The sequence below is a fragment of the Mobula birostris genome, chromosome 6, assembly GCF_030028105.1.
Source record: "Mobula birostris isolate sMobBir1 chromosome 6, sMobBir1.hap1, whole genome shotgun sequence".
Lineage (NCBI taxonomy): Eukaryota > Metazoa > Chordata > Chondrichthyes > Myliobatiformes > Myliobatidae > Mobula > Mobula birostris.
In genome coordinates, this window is record NC_092375.1 from 31,909,722 (window position 1) to 31,932,122 (window position 22,401).

General features: G+C 43.0%; 1 protein-coding gene across 2 annotated transcripts in view; it reads right to left on the bottom strand.

Annotated features, from left to right (window-relative positions):
• Positions 1–6,233: 6,233 nt before the first annotated feature.
• LOC140199748 (T-box transcription factor TBX19-like) overlaps positions 6,234–22,401 on the bottom strand; it is a 30,128-nt gene continuing 13,960 nt past the window's right edge. For both annotated transcript variants that reach the window (XM_072262228.1, XM_072262229.1), the window contains exons 4-8: positions 21,002–21,063; positions 19,075–19,136; positions 12,180–12,368; positions 10,271–10,400; positions 6,234–8,043 (exon numbers count right to left, since the gene is read on the bottom strand). In XM_072262228.1, the coding sequence (XP_072118329.1) occupies positions 7,800–8,043; positions 10,271–10,400; positions 12,180–12,368; positions 19,075–19,136; positions 21,002–21,063 (687 nt within the window). In that variant the 3' untranslated portion in view covers positions 6,234–7,799. The remainder of the gene's footprint in view (positions 8,044–10,270; positions 10,401–12,179; positions 12,369–19,074; positions 19,137–21,001; positions 21,064–22,401) is intronic.

Here is a 22,401-nt window from a genome sequence, read left to right on the forward strand (position 1 = left end):
ACCATACACTTTCCAACATTGTATTTCATTTGCCACTTCTTTGGCTATTCCCCTAAACTATCTAAGTCTCTGTTTCCTCAACACTACCCACTCCCCCACCTATCACTGTATCATCAGCGAATTTAGTCACAAATCCATTACAGTAATCCCATAGTCCAAATCATTGACATGCATCGTAAAAACCAGCGGTCCCAACACCAGCCCCTGTGGAACTGCACAGAATAGGATCCCTTTATTCCCATTCTGTATTCTGCCAATCAGCCAATGCTCCACCCATGCTAGTGTAGCACGCTGTAATGTTTCACTGCTAATGTAATGGTCTCGGTGTAATATTTCACTGCTAAGGCTAATGTAATGGCTTCTCTGTAATGTTCCACTGCTAAGGTAATGGTTTCTCTGTAGCAGTAATGTTTGGGTTATGACTAGAGATAAGGGGGCATGTTAGCCAATGAGGGGGATGTTCTTTCTTGTGTGGCTGGGAGCAGGGATGTCACAGTCTTTTGTCAGGGAGTGATGAAGAGAGAGGATGCAAATGGAGAGAGTTGGTAGACCGCTGGATGGAGCAGACTGAGGAGCGAAGGTCCGAGGGTCGGCTACGCTCGGAGGAGGTCGACGGGAACAAATGGATGACACTGTGAGCTCTAACGTTGCACATTAGACTGTTTCATGAGAGTGGGCCCTTTTTTTGTTTCTTTACTAACCATTTAGTCAAATTAAGAATTATAAAGTTCAATCGTTTAATTGCATATTGTGTACTGTTTGTTATTTCGTGGTGCTGATTTGCAACAGAGGACACATCGCGCGGCATCCACTCAAACGAGATTTCTTAAGTTTGGCCGGGCTGGAGCTGTCATCCCAAGATTAAGCCGCTCGCCGAACCGAGGATTACACTGGTAACTTCCCTGTAATTCCTTGGGCTCTTATCTTACTAAGCAGCCTCATATGCAGCACCTTGTCAAAGGCATTCTGAAAATCCAAGTAAACCAGATCTACTGCATCTCCTTTGTCTACCCTGCTCGTAATTTCCTCAAAAAAAATTGCGGTAGGTTTGTCAGACAGGATTTACCTTTCAGGGAACCATGCTTACTTTGGCCTATCTTGTTGTGTGCCTCCAGGTACTCTATAATTTCATCCCTAACAATTGATTCCAACAACCTCCCAACCACCGATGTCAGGCTAACAGGTCTATGGTTTCCTTTCTGCTGCCTCCCACCCTTCTTAAATAGCAGAGAAACATTTGCAATTTTCTAGTCATCCAGTATAATGCCAGAATCTATCAATTCTTGAAAGATCGTCGTAATGCCTCCGCAATCTCTCCAGCTACTTCCTTCAGAAGCCGAGGGTACATTCCATCAGGTCCAGGAGATTTATCCACTCTCAGACCATTAAGCTTCCTAAGCACCTTCTCAGTCATAATTTTCACTGCACTTACTTCACTTCCCTGACACTCTTGAATGTCTGGTATACTGCAAATGTCTTCCACTGTGAAGACTGATGCAAAATACACATTCAGTTCCTTTGCCGTCTCTGCGTCTCTCATTACAATATCTCCAGCATCATTTTGTATCTGTCCTATATCTACCCTCTACTTTCTTTTACCCTTTATATACTTAATAAAGCTTTTAGTGTCTTCTTTGATATTAGTTGCCAGCTTCCTTTCACAATTCATCTTTTCCTTCCTAATGGGCTTCTTAGTTTCCTTCTGCAAGTTTTTAAAAAAGCTTCCCAATCCTCTATCTTCCCACTAGCTTTGGCTTCCTTGTATGCCCTCTCTGTCATGGTCCAGTCCGTGAAGTCCGCATTCTGGTTCACGGTCCAGTCCATCGACCCTTGCTCCAGGTTTTCCTGTTCCTGTTGAGCACTAATTGAAGCAGCTAATTCTCATTGGGGCTGGCTGCATAAATATCTCCAGAGACCAGAGTGTGGCTTCTGGATTGTTCTTGTCCTTACTCCTTGTATCTCTTCCCCTGCCTTCTGTTTCCTCACCTTAAGTCATGCCTTGTCTTGCCGGTAACTCTCGCCTCGCCTGAAGTTCTTGTCTCACCTTGCATTGCCTGAGGCCTTGCCTTGTCTTTCTGGTAACTCTCGCCTCGCCTGAAGTCTTGTCTGGGAGTCACCCTGTACCTAGCTCCCTTCCTGTCCCTTACCTCCATCGGGTAAGCCAGGCCAGATTGCCGTTACCCTGCAGTTGGTTCTGTCCCTTCCTGTCCCTTGTCTCTGACGGGTAAGCCAGGCCAGATTGCCGTTACCCTGCGGTCGGTTCTGTCCTTTCCTGTCCCTTGCCTTTGACGGGTAAGCCATGCCAGATTGCCATTACCCTGCGGTGAGTTCTGTCCCTTGCCTCCGTCGGGTGGAGATCCGCTCCCTGCCTGGGAGAAGCTTCAAGACCCCAAGCCTCTAGCTCAGCCTCGCCCCAAGTCTCAAGCCTCCAGCCTCGTCCGGCCTGCCAGCCAAGTCATGTCCTTGCCTAGTTCTGGGGTCCAAGCCAGAGGCAAGACCCAGGTTCAGAGTCCTTGTCCAGTCTCTGGCTCAGAGTCCAAGCCTGGGCTCCAATCCTCTTGTCCAGTCCTGTTCCGGGTTCCCGGTTTTCATGTCCATGTCCTAACCCTCACCCTGTATCCTAGTCCTATCCCTAGTACTTCAGTGCCTGGGTCTTGCACTTGGGTCCGTTCCCAGCCACCTCCGTATGACAGCAAGATCCAGCCAACCATGGACCCAGGGACACAGACAGTGTCGTTTTCCTCTTGCCACCCGGGGTTCCCTTCTGTTAAATACCCTCCCACCCGGCCGGGTCATCCATAGCCTGGATAGCCTGTTTGGTCACCAGGAGGCTCCCATAGGGGGGTGGGTACTGTCATAGTCTGGTCCGTGACATGGAGAGACTTCCCTATTGCTCCGGCTTAAATCCCAATAACTTCCCAATCGATCCTCTGGCTGTGTACAAGTCACTGGTATTTGCTTACTGGAATGAGGACCTCACGCAGGACCCGGTCATGGAAAACAATGCGGTTTTAGATGAGGGCAAAACAATATCGTATACTGTCCATGCCAATGGCCCATGGCAAAGCAATGAGATTAGCAGATTTAGTAACTTCAAATTTGGCTGCAACCCTTTCCACAATGCGAGCTTACAAGTCGACAGACCATGGGTAGTAGAAAAACTCCAGGCTCCTGCCAGTCTTCTCCCTTCCAATTTTGCTCCAAATGTCGCTGACAGCACTCAGACTGAAGTAGTTGGCAGGGATTCTGCACACGCCACGAAAAAGAAAAGAGTTGACCCTAATGCAGGGAGATTCAAAGTGACACCTGCATGGAAATCTACTGACAGGATTGTCCTTCGGACACCTGACCATGTCCATTTTCCTTACGGCTTGCTAATGAACATTGCGTTCAATGCAAAGGCACCACAGATCCTCATGAAGTCCGATCCAGGCTACTCACCTGACGTTAGCATTGTTAAGTCTGTTGAGGGTTACATTAGGATTTACATGAAGAGCGAGTACAAACCTAAGTTCCCAGTATCTCAGTGGAATTTAGAAACACTTCCAGACACTAACAAGCAAGAATTCGATGCTTCTAAAGTAAAAGATATTTTCCCTTACGCAGAATCTACTGCCAGAATTAAGCAGAGAGAAATTAAAGACACAACTACTGTACCCTGCTCATTCGACATGTCGGATGTGGAGTTCGAACTTCAGACACCAGGCAAAGTACCAGGCACACCGCCGCGGTGCAGTACCGCTCAGGTACCGAGTGTCACTTCAACATCAAGACAAGCTTGATATTGTATGAATGTATAATGAAACCTATCTGTACTGTACTGACTACATTGCTAATCATTTCAATAAAGCTCATTCAATGACAATTGCCTAAGGACTACGTTATTCATGTGTCCACCACCACGCAGCTAGCCGGCATCAAGTCCTAACTCCCTTTCCCACCACCACCCATGTTAATATATAACGGGTGACATGGCAACGACACATGAGGGGCAGAGCTAGGGTTGTCAGGCGTCCAACCCTAACTCTAATCCTAAACCCAAGCAAAACCCTAACCCTACCTGGGGTTAGCGGCCAGCGCAGTCGATCTGCCTCTTCCTGCCCTTTGCCTCCTTCGGGTAAGTCAGGCCAGATTGCCGTTACCCTGGGGTGGGTTCTGTTCCTTCCTGTCCCTTGCCTCCATCAGGTGGATATCCACGCCCTGCCGAGGTGATCCACGCCCTGCCCAGGAGGAGCTTCAAGACCCCAAGCCTCGCCCCAAGTCTCTGGTCTCCAGCCTCATCCCCAAGTCTCAAGCCTCGCCCTGCCTGCCAGCCAAGTCACGTCCTTGCCTAGTTCTGGGATCCGAGCCAGAGGCAAGACCCAGGTTCTGGGTCCTTGTCCAGTCTCTGACTCGGAGTCCAAGCCCGGGCTCCTAGATCTCTTGTCCAATCCTGTTTCAGGTTCCCGGTTTTCGTGTCCATGTCCTAGCCCTCACCCTGTATCCTAGTCCTGTCCCTAGTACTTCAGTGTCTGTGTCTTGCACTTGGGTCCGTTCCCAGCCACCACCTTATGACACTCTCTTGTAATACTAACTGCACCCACTTCTCTCACACCCTTCAACATCTGGCACACTGCTAGTGTCTTCCACAATGAAGACTGATGCAAAATATCAATTAGTTCATCTGCCAGCACCTTGTTCCCATTGTTATTTCTCCAATCTCGTTTTCTAGTGGTCCTATATCCACTCTCATCCCTACATTTAACATACTTGAAAGCTTTTACAACCCACTTTGATATTGTTTGCTAGCTTGCTTTCACATTTCAGCTTCCCTCCTAATGATTCTGTTAGCTGTTCTCTGTAGGTTTTTAACAGCTTCCCAATCCTTTATCCTCCCACTAATTTTTGCTTTGTTGTATGCCCTCTGTATTGCTTTTACATGAGCTTTGACATCCCTTGTCTGCCACGGTTGTACTGTTTTGCCATTTGAGTATTTCTTCATCACACGTGGCTTGCACATCTTGAAGACAGCTAAGGCACAATATCGATTGCCCACCCTGACCAATGGAGGGCTTCTAAGAAAGAAAAAAGTATGGTGGCATAGATGTACCTTGGTAATAAAGTTACTTTGAACTTAGACAGACATACAGCTTGTTCATGCATACTAGTCAGGGGGGTGGACGTGGATGGATTTGTCTGTTACTGTGCAGTTACTGGACAGGGATAGTGCTTTTCTGCATGACTTCCCCCCACAAATCCCTCCCTCCACCTCCCTCCCCCCCCCAAACACATCAAGCCAAGTGATAGCAACGAGCAAACTCACACTTGAGTGTTAATAGCAGCTCTTCCAACACTTGCTCACTCCTCTGTCACAGTTGTATTGGATCATTTCTGACCCTATGAACTTTTTGGGTTATGGACAATTCTTGGGAACAGAACCTATAAAAGTCCTGCAAGCAAAAGTAAGAATTTATACTTGTAATTAAAAGTTAAGCCAGCAGGTTATCTCCGAGTACTGCTAGCTGTCCAGGCATGAGGTGAGGGACGGGCCCATTTAACTTGTTTCTCCACTCTGCTCTGAACCATCTTTAGGGACTGACCCTCCATGGACTTCATTTCAGAATGCTATTTATTGTTCGTATTATTTGTTTTCCCCCAACCCACCCCCCGCACATTGGGTGTTTGATGGTCTTTGTTTTTTTTAAAAAAAATATGGGTTCTTTTTGGTTTTCTTTGTTTCAAGACCGTCTGTTAGGAGACAAATCACAAGGTTGTATAATATATACACATTTTGATAATAAATGTGTTAGAGTGATTTTTGGGTTTAGGTCATTTACATTTAGCAAATGGCTTTGGCTACCTGTCTTGTTCCTTGATAATCGTATCGTGGATATAATTTGGAACAATGCATTTCCTAAAAGCTGCAGATCCCAGTCCAGATGCTGCTGGCGCCTGTGGGATGGATGTGATTTAGAAGGTGTGAAGTTTGTATGTAGCTTCAAAAGAAGCATTGTCTATACTTTGTAAATATGAAATTGTCCTTTGTGCTTAGCAAATAAATATCGAGCCCCACCTTGGGCCAGCAGACCTTTCCACCGAAAGCATCTCCATATGACGCCTGCTGTACCTTGTTTTGTCGAATAAAGAAGCTGCTTTGTATCTGCCAGTAACACTCTCTCCGGCGATTTCATTCACGCAACAACAAAGCCTTAAGTTCTTTTACACTGTTTTAATTTAAGAATCACAATAGCCAGTATGCATACAGCAAGGTACTATAAACAAATGCATCAGTGACCAGATAATCTATTTTAAAGAGAAAAAATAGATAACGATTGGCTTTATTCATCACACATACATCAAAACATAGTGAAGTGTGTTGCTTGCATCAATGGTCAACTCAATCCAAGGATGTGCTGGGAGCAGCCCACAAGTGTCAGCATATTTCTGGCATCAACATATCCCGATCACAACTGACCAACAATTACTATGTCTCTGAAGTGTGATAGGAAACTGACACCCAGAGGAAACCAACATAGTCATAGCAAGAACATGCACACTCCTGCAACAAAGCCTGATCATTGGCCCTTTAAAGTGTTACACTAGCTGCCACGCTACCATGTAATGTATAATATTGACTGAGGGACTAGTAATGAAGACAACTCAGCAACTCTAGTAATGAAGACAACTCTTCTTCAGATAGATTAAATAAGACCATTGGGTCCAGCAGAGAAAAGGGACAGGACTCGAGCTTAAAATTTCATCAAAAAGTGCATCTCTGATGGTGATAGACACCTTCAGTGCTGCAATGAAAGCTGCAAAAATATTTATGTATATAACAATCAATTTCTTAATAAGCTAAATATCTAAAAAACCTAAAAGCATGTTCTGTCAGGCTTAAGTACAATTTCTATTTCACTGTTATAAGATTATCAAATGGACTTTTTGCTAATAAGATGGATACTTGACTTCAGTCTACCTGGTCATAACCTTGCGAATTCCTGTCTGCATGTACTACACTTACTTTGTAATTGTCACACCTTGGTTCATTCTGTACATGTGACAATAACAAATTTAAAACTCACCACAAAAGATAGAAAATTATTTTCTTAACAAACAAATAGATGGGTGTGCAATCATCAGTACATTTGATTTGGAGCTGTGGCTAGTTTTGTGGGCATAACCAGCTATTGCCAAATCCACCTGCACCAAATGAAATTTTTGCCCGAAATTCAATCCTAAAGTTTATACAAAATGTTATGCAAGCTGAACCGGAATGCAAAATTGCAACCAAATGGGGATTTGGGTCTGGATGAACATTGGCAAAAGTATTCTGGGGTTAAAATACAGGCCACTACAAATGGAAGGTGAACTCATTGAGACATCCAGCTGGGAAACAGAGCCTTCACCCCACCGAATCTGAACTGATCAACATTCTATTTGCTGAACTTGTCAACAGTTATTATCCTCAATTTCAGTATAAAACCAATGTATGGAGTTGAAAAGATTTAATTTGGCTGCACTTCATTTCATTTATCCTTCTCCAATAGAATTTTAAGACGTATTTAGTTTTACACTCTGATCATAGGTTTAGTGGAAACTGAAAATGAATCACTCAAGGTTTTGTTTAGGATTAGTTGGGACTGGTAGATAGAGGAGATTGCCAAACAAAGAGGGCACCCTAACCCAATAAGACAAATATTCCTTTCTCACATTTAAAAATTTAAGGCTAAAACACAATTAGATAAAAGTATGCAGATAAAAGTTAATTCTGATGTTGCTGAAGGAGATGGTAACAACAATCAATCATCACATATAGTAAATTATGAGAATGATGGAGATGAACTTGAGCTCCAAGGTGATACCACAAGCCTGGTTAGTGGGGATTCACTGATCATCTCCACTGCGGCTCCACTTGAACTCGTCACAGCGACCAAGGATGAAGGAGTTGTTGGCAAGCTCAGGTTCCCTCGAATAAATGAACTTTGAGGATTTACAGCAGCTGAGGTCATTTGGTTAGTTGGACTAACCGAACGATTGCCCACGGCCCAATGACACGTATACTGGCTGAAAATAATGTATAGACAATTATTATCAAACACTTTAAAAACTACAAAATAACATTCATGCATTATGTAATTTGATCAAAGATTTCAAAACAAGCATTTTTAAATCATTTTCTAGATTATTTGTAGGCAACTACAATTACTCAGTTTGGAGTGAAAGAGGGGAGTTCTCAAAACCCTCACTTTAAAAAGTGCAATATTCTCATCAACTCATGAAAATATTTGGCCTGAATGCTCAAAATGGTGGAGAAGCTAAATATAAAATAAGTCAAGGTCAGCATGGTTTCTGTCAAGAGAAATCTTGCCTGACAAATCTTAGAGTTCTTCGAGAAAGGAACAAGCAGGGTGGAAAAGGAGAGGCAGTGGATGTCATTTACTTGGATTTTCAGATGGCATTTAATGCAGCACCACAAACGAGGCTGTTTAACAAGACAAAATGATATGGTATTACAGGAAAGATACTGGCATGGGCAGCGAGTGGAAACAGAGACAGCCTTTTCTGGTTGGCTGCCAGCGACTAGTGGTGTTCCTCAGGGAACTGCTACTTTTCACATTGTATGTCAATGATTTGGATAATGGAATTGATGGCTTTGTGGCAAAGTTTGCGGATGATACAAAGACAGGTGGAGGAGTAGGTAGTGCTGAGGAAGCAGTGCAACTGCAGCAGGTCCTAAACAAATTGGAAGATTGAGCAAAAAAAAAGTGGCAGACGGAATACAGTTTTGGGAAATGAATGATAATGCATTTTGGTTAAAGGAGCAATAGTGAGGACTATTGTATAAATGGGGAGAAGGTTCAAACATCAGAGATGCAGAGGGATTTGTGCAAGACTCCCAGAAGGTTAATTTACAGGTTGAGTCTGTGGTAAAGGGAATTGCAATGTTGGCATTTATTTCAAGGGGAATAGAATATAAAAGCTTTATAAGATGCTAATCAGGCCAAACTTGGAGTATTATCAACAGTTTTGGATCCTATATCTCAGAAAGGATGTGTTGTGATTGGAGAAAGTCCAGAGGAAGTTCATGAGGATGATTCTGGGATTGAAGGGGTTAATATACGAGGAGCATTTGGCAGCTTTGTGCCTCTACTCACTGGAATTTAGAAGAATGTGGGGATTTCATTGAAACCTATTAAATGCTGAAAGGACTAGATAAGGTGGAGTGGATGTTTCCTATGGTGGGGGTATCCAGAACTAGAGGGCACAGTCTCAAAATTGTTGGGCAACCTTTTAGAACAGAGGTAAGGAGACATTTTTTTAAGCCAGAGAGTAATGAATCTGTGGAATGCTCTGCCACAGGCTGCAGTGGAGGCCAAGTCTGCAGGTAAATTTAAGACAGAAGTTGATAGCTTTCTTAACAGTCAGGGCATCAAAGGATATGGCAAGAAGGCAGGTGTCTGGGGTTGAGAGGGATCCGGGATCAGGGACCAACCATGATCCTATGAGTCTATTTGAGTGAAAATAAACTCAACAGGCTGAATGGCCTAATTCTGCTCCAATGTCTTCTGATCTTATGGTCCAAGTTTGAGGAAAGGCAGTAAGCACAAATTTCTCCAGGTGTACATGAGTGCAAAATAATCAGCTGAAGGGTAAGGGGCTTGTTTTGCTGACATTGTTTCGCTGAACATTGTGGGAATGCCATGTTGGCGCTGAATGTGTGGCAACACTTTTGGGCATATTGGCTGTACTGAGAATTTCACATTTCTGTGTACCTTATGATGTACGTGATGAAAAAAAAATCTGAATCTGATGTAAGAACAGGTGATGGAAAGCAGGTAATTTCAGTCTCCAGACACTATTCAGAACCCCCCCAAAAAAAAAAAAAAAAAAAAAAAACAGAAATTAAAGCAGGTCACTTTTAACCCTGAAGGATTGGCTTAGCAGAAGAATTAGGCAGTTGAAACAAATTGTTTTTAAAAGGGCTTGCTACAGAAAATAGTATGATTTTTAGGGAACTGTAGGGAGTCATAAGCCAGTTGTTTTTGGATCAGTTGAATTTCCACAATGGAGCAACATCCACTCAAAAAATTTAAATTGCAAGCAATTCCTACTTTTCCCAATCACAAGCAAGAGAAAGTCTGCAGATGCTAGAAATCCGAGCAACACAAACAAAACGCTGGGGGAACTCAGTTGGCCAGGCAGCATCTATGGAAGAGTAAACAGTCAACGGTTCGGGGCCCAAAACTCATTTTGTGTGTGTTGCCTAGATTTCCCAACCTGTTTTCCTCACCTGGAATTGGATCCAGTTCCAGATGCATGAGTCAGTGGTAACATGTTGGCATGTGGAGGTGGCGGTAAGGTTGACCAATTGTCATGTCCCGGTAAAGCCTGAAAGTTGTTAGTGTTTTCTGCAAAGGGCACTTGTTAAAAATAAAATATTGTTCAGTAACCAGAACTTTAGCATTATAAAGAAATAAGTAAAACACAAATCCTTACTACCTAGCTTAATCATTCTCAGAGGAAAAATTCCATGCTAAACTTTGGAAAAAAGAAAATCCTATTCCTTTCAGTTAAAGCTGGAATCTTTTTCAAGCCTCCATCCACTAGAACATACCTATGAAATAGAATTAAAACTGGTCATCTAACGATGATAAAAATCATTTAGATTTCTCCAGTATACGTTTTGTCTACAATTAAAGTCATTTTCTATACACATAGATCATCCCTAGGGTTTACATCAACACATTAGTTCTAAAGTTATAGAGCATGCAAACAAGCCCTTTGGCCTTACTTGACAATACTGAGCAACTTTACTAGCTGAGCTGGTCCTATTTTGCCTGCATTTGGCCCATATCCCTCTAAACCTTTCCTTTTCATGTACTTGTCTAAATGGGTTTTAAAGTACACTTGTACTCAGTTCTACCACTTCCTCTGATGGTGTAGTCCATTCACCACCCTCTGGAAAAATCTGTCCCTCAGATCCCCTTTAAATCTTACCCTTCACACCTTAAATCTCTGCCTCTAGTTTTAGACTCCCTCATCTGGGGTAAAAGACTAACCATTTATCTTATCAATGTCCCCCATGATTTTATAAACCTCTCTGATGTCTCTGTCAAGCCCTCTTGACTGCAGGGAAAACAGTCCTGCTGCCTATCCACCCTCTCTAATTCCATCCCTCCAATTCTAGCAACATGCTTGTGAATCTCTTCTGCATCAACTCACATCCTTCCTATAGCACAGGAGATTGTCACTTTCCATAACTAGGAACTCACTAGCTTTTCACCTCACATATAGCAAGAGTCCTCCCAGTATGTTATAAAAAAAGGAAATACTCAGCAGTGGGAGATGTGTGGAGTGAAAAATCAGAATACAGTCATAGAAAAATTCAGCTCAGAAACAGGTCCTTTGGCCCCTCAAGTCCATGCTAAACCATTTAAGCTGCCAACTCCCATCAACCTGCACCAGGACCAGAGCCCTCGAGACCCCTACCATCCCTGCATTTATCTAACCTTCTCTTAAATGTTGAAATTGAGCTCTCATGCATCACTTGCACTGGCAACTCATTCCACACTCACAACCCTGAGTGAAGAAATTTCCCCTCATGTTCCCCTTAAACTTTTCACCTTTCGCTCTTAACCCATGACTTCTGGTTATAATCCCGCCCAACCTCGGTGAAAAAAGCCTGCTTGCATTTACTCTATCTATAAACCTCAATTTTGTAAACTTCCATCAAATCTCCTCTCAATCTTCTACATTCCAAAGTCCAAACCTATTCAATCTTTCCTTATAGCTCAGGTCCTCCACAACATCCTTGTAAGTTTTCTGTATTTTTTCCAATCTTATTTATACATTTCCTCTAGGTAGGTGACCAAAACCAGACACAATACTCCAAATTAGGCCTCACCGATTTCTTATACAACTTCAACACAACATCCCATCTCCAGTACTCAATACTTTGATTTATGAAGGCCAATGTGCCAAACGCTTTCTTTATGACTCTATCTACCTGTGACACCATTTTCAATGGACTATGGACCTGTATTTAAAGATTGGAGTTAAAGTTTTAACATGTTTAAATCAGTCATGGACGTTTTGTTTTATTACCAATATATCTTGAAATACAAAACTCATTTTGAAATATTCTGATTTACTGTATATACTTAATATCTAAATCGGAATCTTAACAAATCAGAGCTTACCTGCTGAGTAATTTCTATGTACATATGACGTTGGATATGGAGTGGCAAGGTGGCTGCAACGCGAGCTGTACCGTTCACTGTTGTGGAGTGTGTGGGCACCACTTGGAAGTGGTAAGGCAGAATGGTACTGATAACTTGGATTTGCTGGGATACAAATAGTCTCACCATTAGGTATCAACCAGCTGCTTACTGGAGAGAATAAAATCAGTAATAATTCAAAATTATGGAAAATAACTACCAGAATTCATTGACTTACTGTGTGAAACGCCTCACCGACAAGAGAATTTCAAATATCTGGGCCATGTATAGAACATGACAACACAGACCTTTTAGTTGACAGTGCTCTGCCAAACATTTACCCTACTCCAAGGTCAATCTAACTCTTTCCTCCTACATTGCCCTTCTTTTGTCCATCATCCATGTGCCTTTCTTAAATGCCCTTAACCTATTTGCCTCTACTACTAACCTTGGTAGGACTGTATACATCTACCACCCTGAAACCCTTACCTCTGACATCCCCCACTCCCGATTCTCTATTCCAATCACCTTAAAAGATGCCCCCTTATACATTAGCCATAACATTTACATACTCCAATCGATCAGCATTGACATTTTCTTAATAGCCAGCAAATCAAATATTACAGATCATACGTCAAGAATAAAATTTGATAGTTTCAGAATATGAAAGTTATGAAAACAAACCTCATTTAGGGGATTCAATAAATGATTCACATTTTCTAATATCTCAGAGGTTGCCAATATTAGTGGCAAGATGCTGAATTAGAAATACAAGCACAAAGTAATAATGGCTTAAAAATGTTACCTTAAAAATTAACGTTGACGACTTTGAGATACAAGTTATTTTATCTAATTAAATCACACACAAGTACAAATCTGAAGAACAAGCAATAGAAAAAAAGAGCAGCAGTAGCCAGTTCTAGTCAATTAAGCCTGTGCTGCCATTTAGAAGATCATAGTCAATCAGAATGTGCCCACATCTCTACATTCCCACCTACCTCCGGCATTCTTTTAACCAGTAATTTTAAATCATAAACCTGCCTCTACCTTAAAAATATTCAAAGACTCAGTTTCCACCAGTTATCAAGGAAAAGAGTTTGAAGGATTCATCTGCCCTTGAGAGAGAAAAAAAAGTCCTATTTGTCTTAAATGGGCAACCCTTAGTTTTAAATGGCAACCCCATTCCAAGTTAATTTACTGGGGGAAAGAAAGAAAATCACTCTCCACATCCACACTATCAACATCACTCAGGATCCTACATTTCAATCAGGTCCCCTGTCACCAAGTTCCAGTTGACAAGTGTCTCATTCTGATGAAGGTTCATCAAGCTGAGACATTAATTCTCATCCTCTACCCACAAATGCTGCCAAACTTCTACGTGCCAAGCATTTTCCAGTTTGACTCTGTTTTTGTATTCTGAGCAATAATCAGAACTAATCAAATCATATAGAGTCACTGTACAAATCCTTTAAACTCTTAACTACATTAGAACCTTAAACTGAATACAGGGAGAAATGGCCTGTGGATAACTATTCAGCCATTACAAACCAGAAGGAGGTTTAGCAGATGTTTGAACAGCCTGTTGGTACTTTTTCCTCATCTGTCATCACACCCTTGTTTTCAGAATTCTGTGATTCTTAACACACGGCACATTTCTACACCTTCAAAAATCCTACAATATTATTTATGCATCTTTGAAATTTAAAGCTCAAGTTAATACTTTACAATATTAATATGGTGAATGTAGTTCAATCGTCAGCAAATATCCCTCCTTCTTACAACTGATGAAAGGTCATTGGTGAAGTAGTTGATGGTTGACACCAGGACACCCTGCAGAGATGCCCTCTGGTTGAGATGATTAACCTCCAGCTACCACAGCCTTTGTGCTAGGTTTGATTCCAACCAGCAGAGAGTTCCTTCTTCCATCAATTCCCATTGACTCCAATTTTGACAGGGCTCCTTGAGGCCATAGTCAAATGCCCCCTCTATTCCAGGAGCAGTTACTCTCAATTCACCTCTGGTTGATTGCCATGCTTTATTGTCCATGTTGTAATGTCAGCATTATTAAAAATAAGTTAATGCTAATTAGGACAATGGGGGGTTTTACTTCAGTTCTTTTTACTTCCGGTGCAATGCCGTACGGGCTGTGAAAGCCTCTGTATATACATAGCTGTTTTGACGTTCGAGATAAAGTTGTTTCTTTGGGCATGAAGCTGTTGAGTGTGCCTTTTTCAAGGTAGAAGTTACCACATATTTTTGGCGACGAGGTGAACTGGTTTTGTGGATGTGTCGGCACGTTTCGAACAGGAGCATCAGCGCTGATAAGGGGCCTCACTTTCAGATGGCTATGTTTGGGACTATCGTTGAATTTGTGGAAGTAATGGAGGACTGGCCGGAGTATGAGGAAAGGTTGGGACACTTTTTCTGTGCTAATGGAATTACTGAGGAGGAGGCTAAGAAGCGCTCTATTCTCCTGTGTGTGTGTGGGGCAGAGACTTACAAGCTAATAAGGAATTCAGCCACACCACGGAAACTGGGGGCCATTCCATATGACGAACTGGTCAAGCTCGTGGGGAACCACTACAATCTAAAACCTTCTGTGATAGTCCAACGGTGTAAGTTTCACAGCCGTTTCAGGAAGCCAGGTCAGTCTGTGGCCGATTTTGTGGCCGAGCTTCGGCAGCTGTCGGAGCATTGAGATTTCGGAGCGGTGTCAGAAGACATGCTCTGGGACAGATTGGTATGCGGCATTGATAATGATGGTATACAACGCTGCCTATTAGGGGAAACCCCACCGTTGACTTTCAAGAAAGCCTTAGAGATTGCCCAAGGCATGGGGACGGCTGCTAATAATGTCAAGGATATCCAGAAAGGACATGGAGGGTCGCAGTCGGCGGCAGTGCATCAAGTCAGGAGGGAGACCGGTAAACAGGCAAAGCGGGTGGAATGTTTCCAGTGTGGAGGGACGCACTACGCAAATGATTGCAAATTCAAAGACACTATCTGCCATGCTTGTAGCAAAAAGGGACACTTAACTAAAAAGTGCAGAAGTTCAAAGGGTAAGATTAAGCCTGAGCAGGGGAAAGCTCAACAGGCTCAGGCAGCCACACACCACCTAGAAGATGCAGATGAAGAAGCGTGGGCCTACAACATGTTTGGAGTGGAAACGGATGAGGAACCGCCTGAACCATATAATGCCACAATCACTGTCGGGGAAAGGACATTAAGTTTGAGATTGATTCAGGGGCTACAGCATTGGTCATTAGTGAGGAGACCTACAGGACGACGTGGGGGTCCAACCTGCCTCCCATTAGACCGTCAGAGCTCAAACTTAGGACCTCTACGGGGCAGCCCATACCTCATTTAGGGGTGTTATACGTGGACATTTCAGCCAGGGGTCAGAAGGCTGAAGCCAGGCTAGTGATAACTAAGAGCAGGGGGCCCAGTCTTTTGGGTCGCGATTGGCTTCGCAAAATCTGGCTAAACTGGCATGAAATTAAGTATGCACACACAACGTAGGACATTCTGCAGCGGTATAGCGACGTTTTCAGGGATGAGCTGGGAACACTGAAGGGTGTGACAGTGAAACTCCATGTCGACCCTGAGGCTACACCACATTTTTTTTAAGCCCAGGTCTGTGCCCTATGCCATGAAAGGCAAAGTCGAGGAGGAGCTGGAACGTTTACAGGGGCTGGGCTTTATTGAGCCCGTCCAGTTTTCAAGGTGGGCGGTTCCCATTGTTCCAGTTTTGAAGGTAGACAAAACGGTGAGGATATGTGGGGATTATAAGCTTACGGTGAATCAGGTCTCTAAACTGGAGGAGTATCCATTGATACGGGTGGATGACCTGTTTGCGACCCTGTCAGGGGGTAAGCTGTTCACAAAGCTGGACATGAGCTACGCCTACCAACAGCTGCTGCTCGACGAGGGTTCCAAGGAGTACATCACAATTAATACGCACAAGGGATTATTCAAGTACAATCGCTTGGTGTTTGGAGTGGCATCCAGCCCTGCCATTTTCCAAAGGAATCCCCTTTGCTGCAGGGGATTCCACACGTAGCAGTGTACCTTAATGATATTTTGATCACGGGGGCTACAGAGGTAGAGAATCAGGCTAATTTAGAATGGGTGCCTAAGAGGCTGTCAGACGCAGGGCTGCGGTTGAAACGCGGAAAATGTGTGTTCCTGGCATCAAGGGTGACTTACCTGGGACACAAGATCACAGCTGAGAAACTTTGCCATGTGGAGGACAAAGTGAGAGCTATTAAGGAGGCCCCAAGCCCTAAGACTGTCACGGAACTCAGACCATTTTTGGGCATGGTGAATTATTATGGCAAGTTTCTTCCTGACCTCTCAAGGGTTTTGACCCCACTGTATAAGCTGCTTCACAATGACACTAAGTGGCAGTGGGGTGAAGAGCAGGAGAAAGCTTTCAAGGAGGCGAAAGAATTCCTCCACTCAGCGAAGCTGCTTGTTCACTATGACCCAAACAAGGAGATCACCCTTGCATGCGATGCCTCGCCCTATGGAGTCGGGGCAGTTCTCTCACATGTAATGGAGGACCATTCAGAGAAGCCTATTGGTTTTGCTTCACGCACCCTAACAGCTGCTGAGAAGGGATATTCACAGCTCAACAAAGAAGGTCTGGTCATTGTTTTTGCGGTCAAACGCTTTCATCAGTACCTTTATGGATGTGTATTTACAATTTATACGGACCATAAACCACTGATGAGCCTGTTCAGTGAGACTAGATGCATCCCACCGCTAGCCTCAGCCAGGATACAGCATTGGGCTCTTACATAGTGTACAGAGCGGGTGAGGATAATGCAAACGCCAATGCACTGAGTCGACTACCTTTACCTGAGACACCTGTTACTACACATGTGCCTCCAGAGACTGTGTTTTCATTGGAGAGGCTGTCAGAGACACCTGTAAAGGTGACCCAGATCAAGCAGTGGACAGAGAAGGACCCAGTCCTGTCCCAAGTCAAGACTTTTCTTTTACAAGGTTGGCCCAGAGTCGTGGAAAGAGAGGAACTGAGGCCTTATGCCAAACACAAGACAGAAATCAGTCTGCAGGATGGCTGCATTTTCTGGAGGGCGAGGGTCATTGTGCCTCCCCCTGGCTGTTCACAGATTGTGGAGGAAATTCATGAGGCTCACCCAGGAGTGTCTCGAATGAAAAGCCTCGCAAGATCCTACGTCTGGTGGCCAAGAATGGATCAGGATCTGGAGAACAAGGTAAAATCATGCACGCAATGTCAGACTAATCAGAATATGCTACCACCAGCTCCTTTGCACCCATGGGAGTGGCCAGACCACCCCTGGTCCAGGCTACATTTGGACTTTGCTGGCCCTTTTATGGGGCAGATGTTTCTTGTAATGGTAGATGCGCATTCTAAATAGATCGAAGCTCACATCATGAGCAACATCACAGTCCCCTCAACCATAGACAAGCTCAGGCAAGTGTTTGCAGTCCACAGGTTGCCTGACACTCCGGTCACTGATAATGGCCTGATGTTCACCAGTGAGCTCTTCAATGAGTTCATGCAGCAGAATGGCATTCAGCACATTCGAACAGCCCCTTTCCACCCAGCCTCCAATGGTTTGGCTGAGCGGGCCGTTCAGACAGTGAAGGAAGGCCTGAAGTGGATGACAGGGGACTCTCTTAGCATGCGGTTTTCATGTTTCCTGTTTAAGTACTGCCTCACGTCACAGACTACAACTGCCCACACTCCAGCAGAGATGCTGATGGGGCGTAGGCCCAAGTCAAGATTGGACCTGCTGCGTCCAGACATGAAGGCAAAAGTGAAACAGACTACTGTGGAAGCATGTCCACCAGTGACTTTGCCAGAGGGAGAGACACTGGCAGAGGGGTCGGGGTCCCCTGAAGAGGATGGACATTCTCATGTAGACATACAGACCCCTCTCATGCCCCCAAACCCAGATCCACCCAAAACTCCATCACCAGTGGTGCCTGCTGGGTCACTGGGGGTAGTGTGCAGATCACAGCGCACTCGTAAACCTCCTGACAGACTGAATCTTTGACGGGACAGTCTTTTTGTTGTTGTTGTTAGATTGAATGTTGAATCTGTTGTGTTTCCCAGATGTTTTGTATTGCTAAACTGTTGCTGAGATACTAGTATAAGTTTTCAGGGGTACGCAAGTTAATAACACCACTGTTTTTATTTCCTAGTTTTTACATTTGGGGAATGTTGGATTTTAAAGGGGGAGAAGTGTTGTAATGTGAGCATTATTAAAAGTAAGTTAATACTAATTAGGATTCTGGGGGGGTGGGGTTTACTTCCGTTCTTTTTTTTTAAAAACTTCTGGTGTGCTTTGTATATAGTGTTCCTGCCATGCCGTACGGGTTGTAAAAGCCTCTGTATATACCTATCGGTTTTGACGTTCAAGATAAAGTTGTTTCTTTGGGCATGAAGTTGTCGAGTGTGCCTTTTTCAAGGAAATAGTTACCACATTCCACATTAAACTTCTTGGTGTAGTTTCAGTTTTAACTATAATGACAATTAAAACTTGCCATTAAAAACCTTCACACAGCAATCTATGGGGAAAAAGAAGAAAATATTCAACCAAAGGAGAAAAATGTTGAAAGTGAAGTTAATCCTTTAATCAGTGATTATTGTAAATGATTGGGATAATGTTCTCCCAGGATAAAACGGGATAATTTTCTCAGTTAAAAAAAAATGTATATTGGAATAATATGCACTTCAAATACTAGTGAAGTCCACTTGCACAAAAGTCTAGCTAGTTTTTTTCTTCAACAAACAGGATACATGCTTGCAGACTGATCTCACGTCCTCCCATTATTCATCCTCCAGAACCAAGAACCTTTCATTCTACACAAAGTTATGACTTACTGTGAGAGTAACTCAAGTGATGATTTCCAGGAATGTCATCTGAACTCTCCTTATAACTGACTCTGTAAGAGCACAAGTAAAGATAACATCATGCTAAATGAGGGAATTGAGCAACTAAATTATAAAGTTGTTTTTTTCTAAATGTAAATACCATTTATTGTGTCTATGTGAAAGGCAGCGGCACATGCTGTATTAATAATTCTTCTTAACTAAAAGTTTCCCAAATGTGCGTGAAGAGTTTTCAGTATCACTTGTGTTCCCTTTTACTTATTCTTAGATGGCTTAATTATTTAATTTGCAGTACACTATATTTCTCAGGTTGCTGGACCTCAAGTTGCCTCTGATTATCCTGAAGAATTTTGATCCGAGGTGCAATTATATTTACAGAAAAGCTGTAAGATGGGTATTACTCTCGACTTCTGGCACAAGAGATTGTGAGGTTCTTGATTATTTACAACAAAACTGAAGCACTTTGCAAATGTGTACTATCTCCAAGCCAAGCCAGTAAGGGGGTCTCTCTAAAGCAGAGGTTCCCAAGATGGGGTCCGCAGACCCTTTGCTTTGTGTTATTGGTCCCTGGCACAAAAAGAAAGGTTACGAGCCCCTGCTCTAGAGGAAGCTAAAGGATGAAATTACCAGTTCTACCGTCCACGGGTAATTTTTCTTCCTGGGCTCGTGCTCCTGAGAAAAACCATTCAGCAGGGCCAACATCACATTACACTCAACATCCTTGTGGGTTTAATGCATTGCCTCCATTGACTCTGCCTACTCATTACCTCAGTAAAGCAACCAGCATAATCAAAGACCCCACTCACCCCACACATCCTCTCTTCTCCCCTCTCCCACTGTGCAGAAAGAACAAAAGTCTGAAAGCACGTACCACCAGACCCAAGGAAAGCTTCCATCCCTCTATCATCAGACACTTGAATGGACCTCTTGGAAGATAAGATGGACCCTTGAACTCAGTGCATCTCATTGCGAGTTCAAGGGTCAATCTTATTAACGCAAAACAAGTGCAAATGGTATGTAAAACTACACTGCATTTTCTCTATAGCTTTCACATTTGTTCTGCATTGTTATTGTTTTACCTAGTTCAATCTTAATATATTGTATAATAATTTGATCTGCATAATCAGTATGCAAGACAAGCTTTTCACTGCATATTGGTACATGAGTCTGGCCTGAACCCATCAGGGCAAAGTAAAATCAGTCATGACCTAGGACCCTTGCAAAACTTTGCATAATTTAGTTAATTTTACTATGATCTGACACATTGTCTACGTGTATGGCTCTTTCTCTGTAGCTGTTACACTTTATTCTGCATTCCGTTGTTGTTTTACCTTGTACTACCTCAATGCACTGTGTAATGATTTGATCTGCAAGAACAGCATACAAGGCAAGCTTTTCACTGTATCTTAGTGCACGTGACAATGACAAAACAATTCATCGGGAGACAAAAAGCAATGTAAACCAAGGCAGCAAAATGACCGTCAGCATGAGAACAGGAGGAATCAGACACACTGGTTTACAGTTAAAGGGCAGAAAGATGAATTATCAGACACATTACACAACTGCATAAGGTTACCAAACACATTATACAACTGCATGTAATGAATTGTAGAATATGCCATGCAATAAAATAAAATAGAAATGTATGCAAAAATGCCCATACCTACATTGGCATTTCCTGAGCTGCTAATAGATGTCTTCTTTACCTATACTTAGATTTACATTTTTTTAAAAATTTCTTTAATTCAGGCCCTCAGTAGCTGCACTTGAAGGGTTTAAAATCACTGCTTCTGGTCACTTTGACTAGCATGCCAAGTGCAAAAAAAAATGCAACTAATTTCATAACTACAGTAATGAAGAAGCAACTTAAATCAATCAGCAGAATAACTTGCCGTTCTGTTGCAAGCCATTGCCTTACCTTTCTTTAGAATCTAGGAATGCTTTGGCGAAGGGATTATTCTTAATCTTCAGTGCTGTAACCTTAAAAATAATTATGCACAATAGATACTGTTATGCAATTAGATAATTACCTAGACAGCAAAATCCAACTAAATGTCAAAACTAACGCAAGAAGCAGGCCATTTTCCCTACAAGGCTGTTCAAACAGCGAATTTGCAGCTGCCTGTAAGCAGACAAATTCCAAGGTGTAAAACTTATACATTTATGATAATAAATGTACTTTGAATCCCTTTTGAAAGTTGTAGCGGTTTTACATTTCCCACTTCTAGCAGGTAACATTATGAAGTTGCAAAATTTTGAAAAAGTGAGACACATTGAAAAATTATATATTATGTCCATGCCAAGCCAGTAAAGGGAACTCCGACGGTAGTTACTAATACACCACCAGGGTGGAAGTGACAATTCCACCATCCCTGGGCCATTTTTCTGCCCAAGCTAGTGCTCAGATAGGCATATGAAAATGCAGAGAATGGATGGATATGGACCATGCACAGACAAAAGGGGCTAGTTTAATTTGGTGTAATTAGTTTCGCACAACAGCATGGGCCTGTTCATGTGTTGTACAGTTCTATATCGATGGAGAGAAGAATCTTGCACTCATAGCATTTTTAAGTTCTGGCAGACTACCAGTAAGCCAATCAGGAATAAAAAATGGCTTGCTTATTGGCCAACTGGAAAAGCAGCATAATTCAGAAGGAAGACAATGTAAGTACTACCTGCAGGAAGAAACAGTTGCAATAATATATTTAAACTCCTTTAATCCACCAAGCTCAGGTCCTGGAATTGAATTGACTTTATTTCTTACATCCTTCACATACACAAGGAGTAAAAATCTTTACATTACATCTCCGTCTAAATGTGCAATCATAGTAATTTATAATAAATAGAACAGTCAATGTTTCAGAGTACACTCAAATCAGTGTGAGTCTGATGGCCTGGTGGAAAAATTTGTCCCGGAGCATGTTGGTCCCGGCTTTTATGCTGCGGAATAGATTGCAGTTGGGGTGACTCGGGTTCCCAATGATCCCATGGGCTCTTTTTTTTGGCTTTGCACCTGTCCTTGCAAATGTCCTGAATCATGGGAAGTTCACCACTACAGATGTGCTGGGCTGTCCACACCACCCTCTGCGATTGAGGGAAGTACAGTTCCCATACTAGGAACCATACTGCACCATACTGATGCAGCCAGTCAGGATGCTCTCAAGTGTGTCCCTGTAGAAAGTTCCTAGGATTTGGGGGCCCCTATACCAAACTTCCTCAACCATCTGAGATGAAAGAGGCACTGTTGTACAGACCACGTGAGAATCTCAGTGATGTTTATGCCGAGGAACTTAAAGCTGTTCACCCTCTCAACCCCAG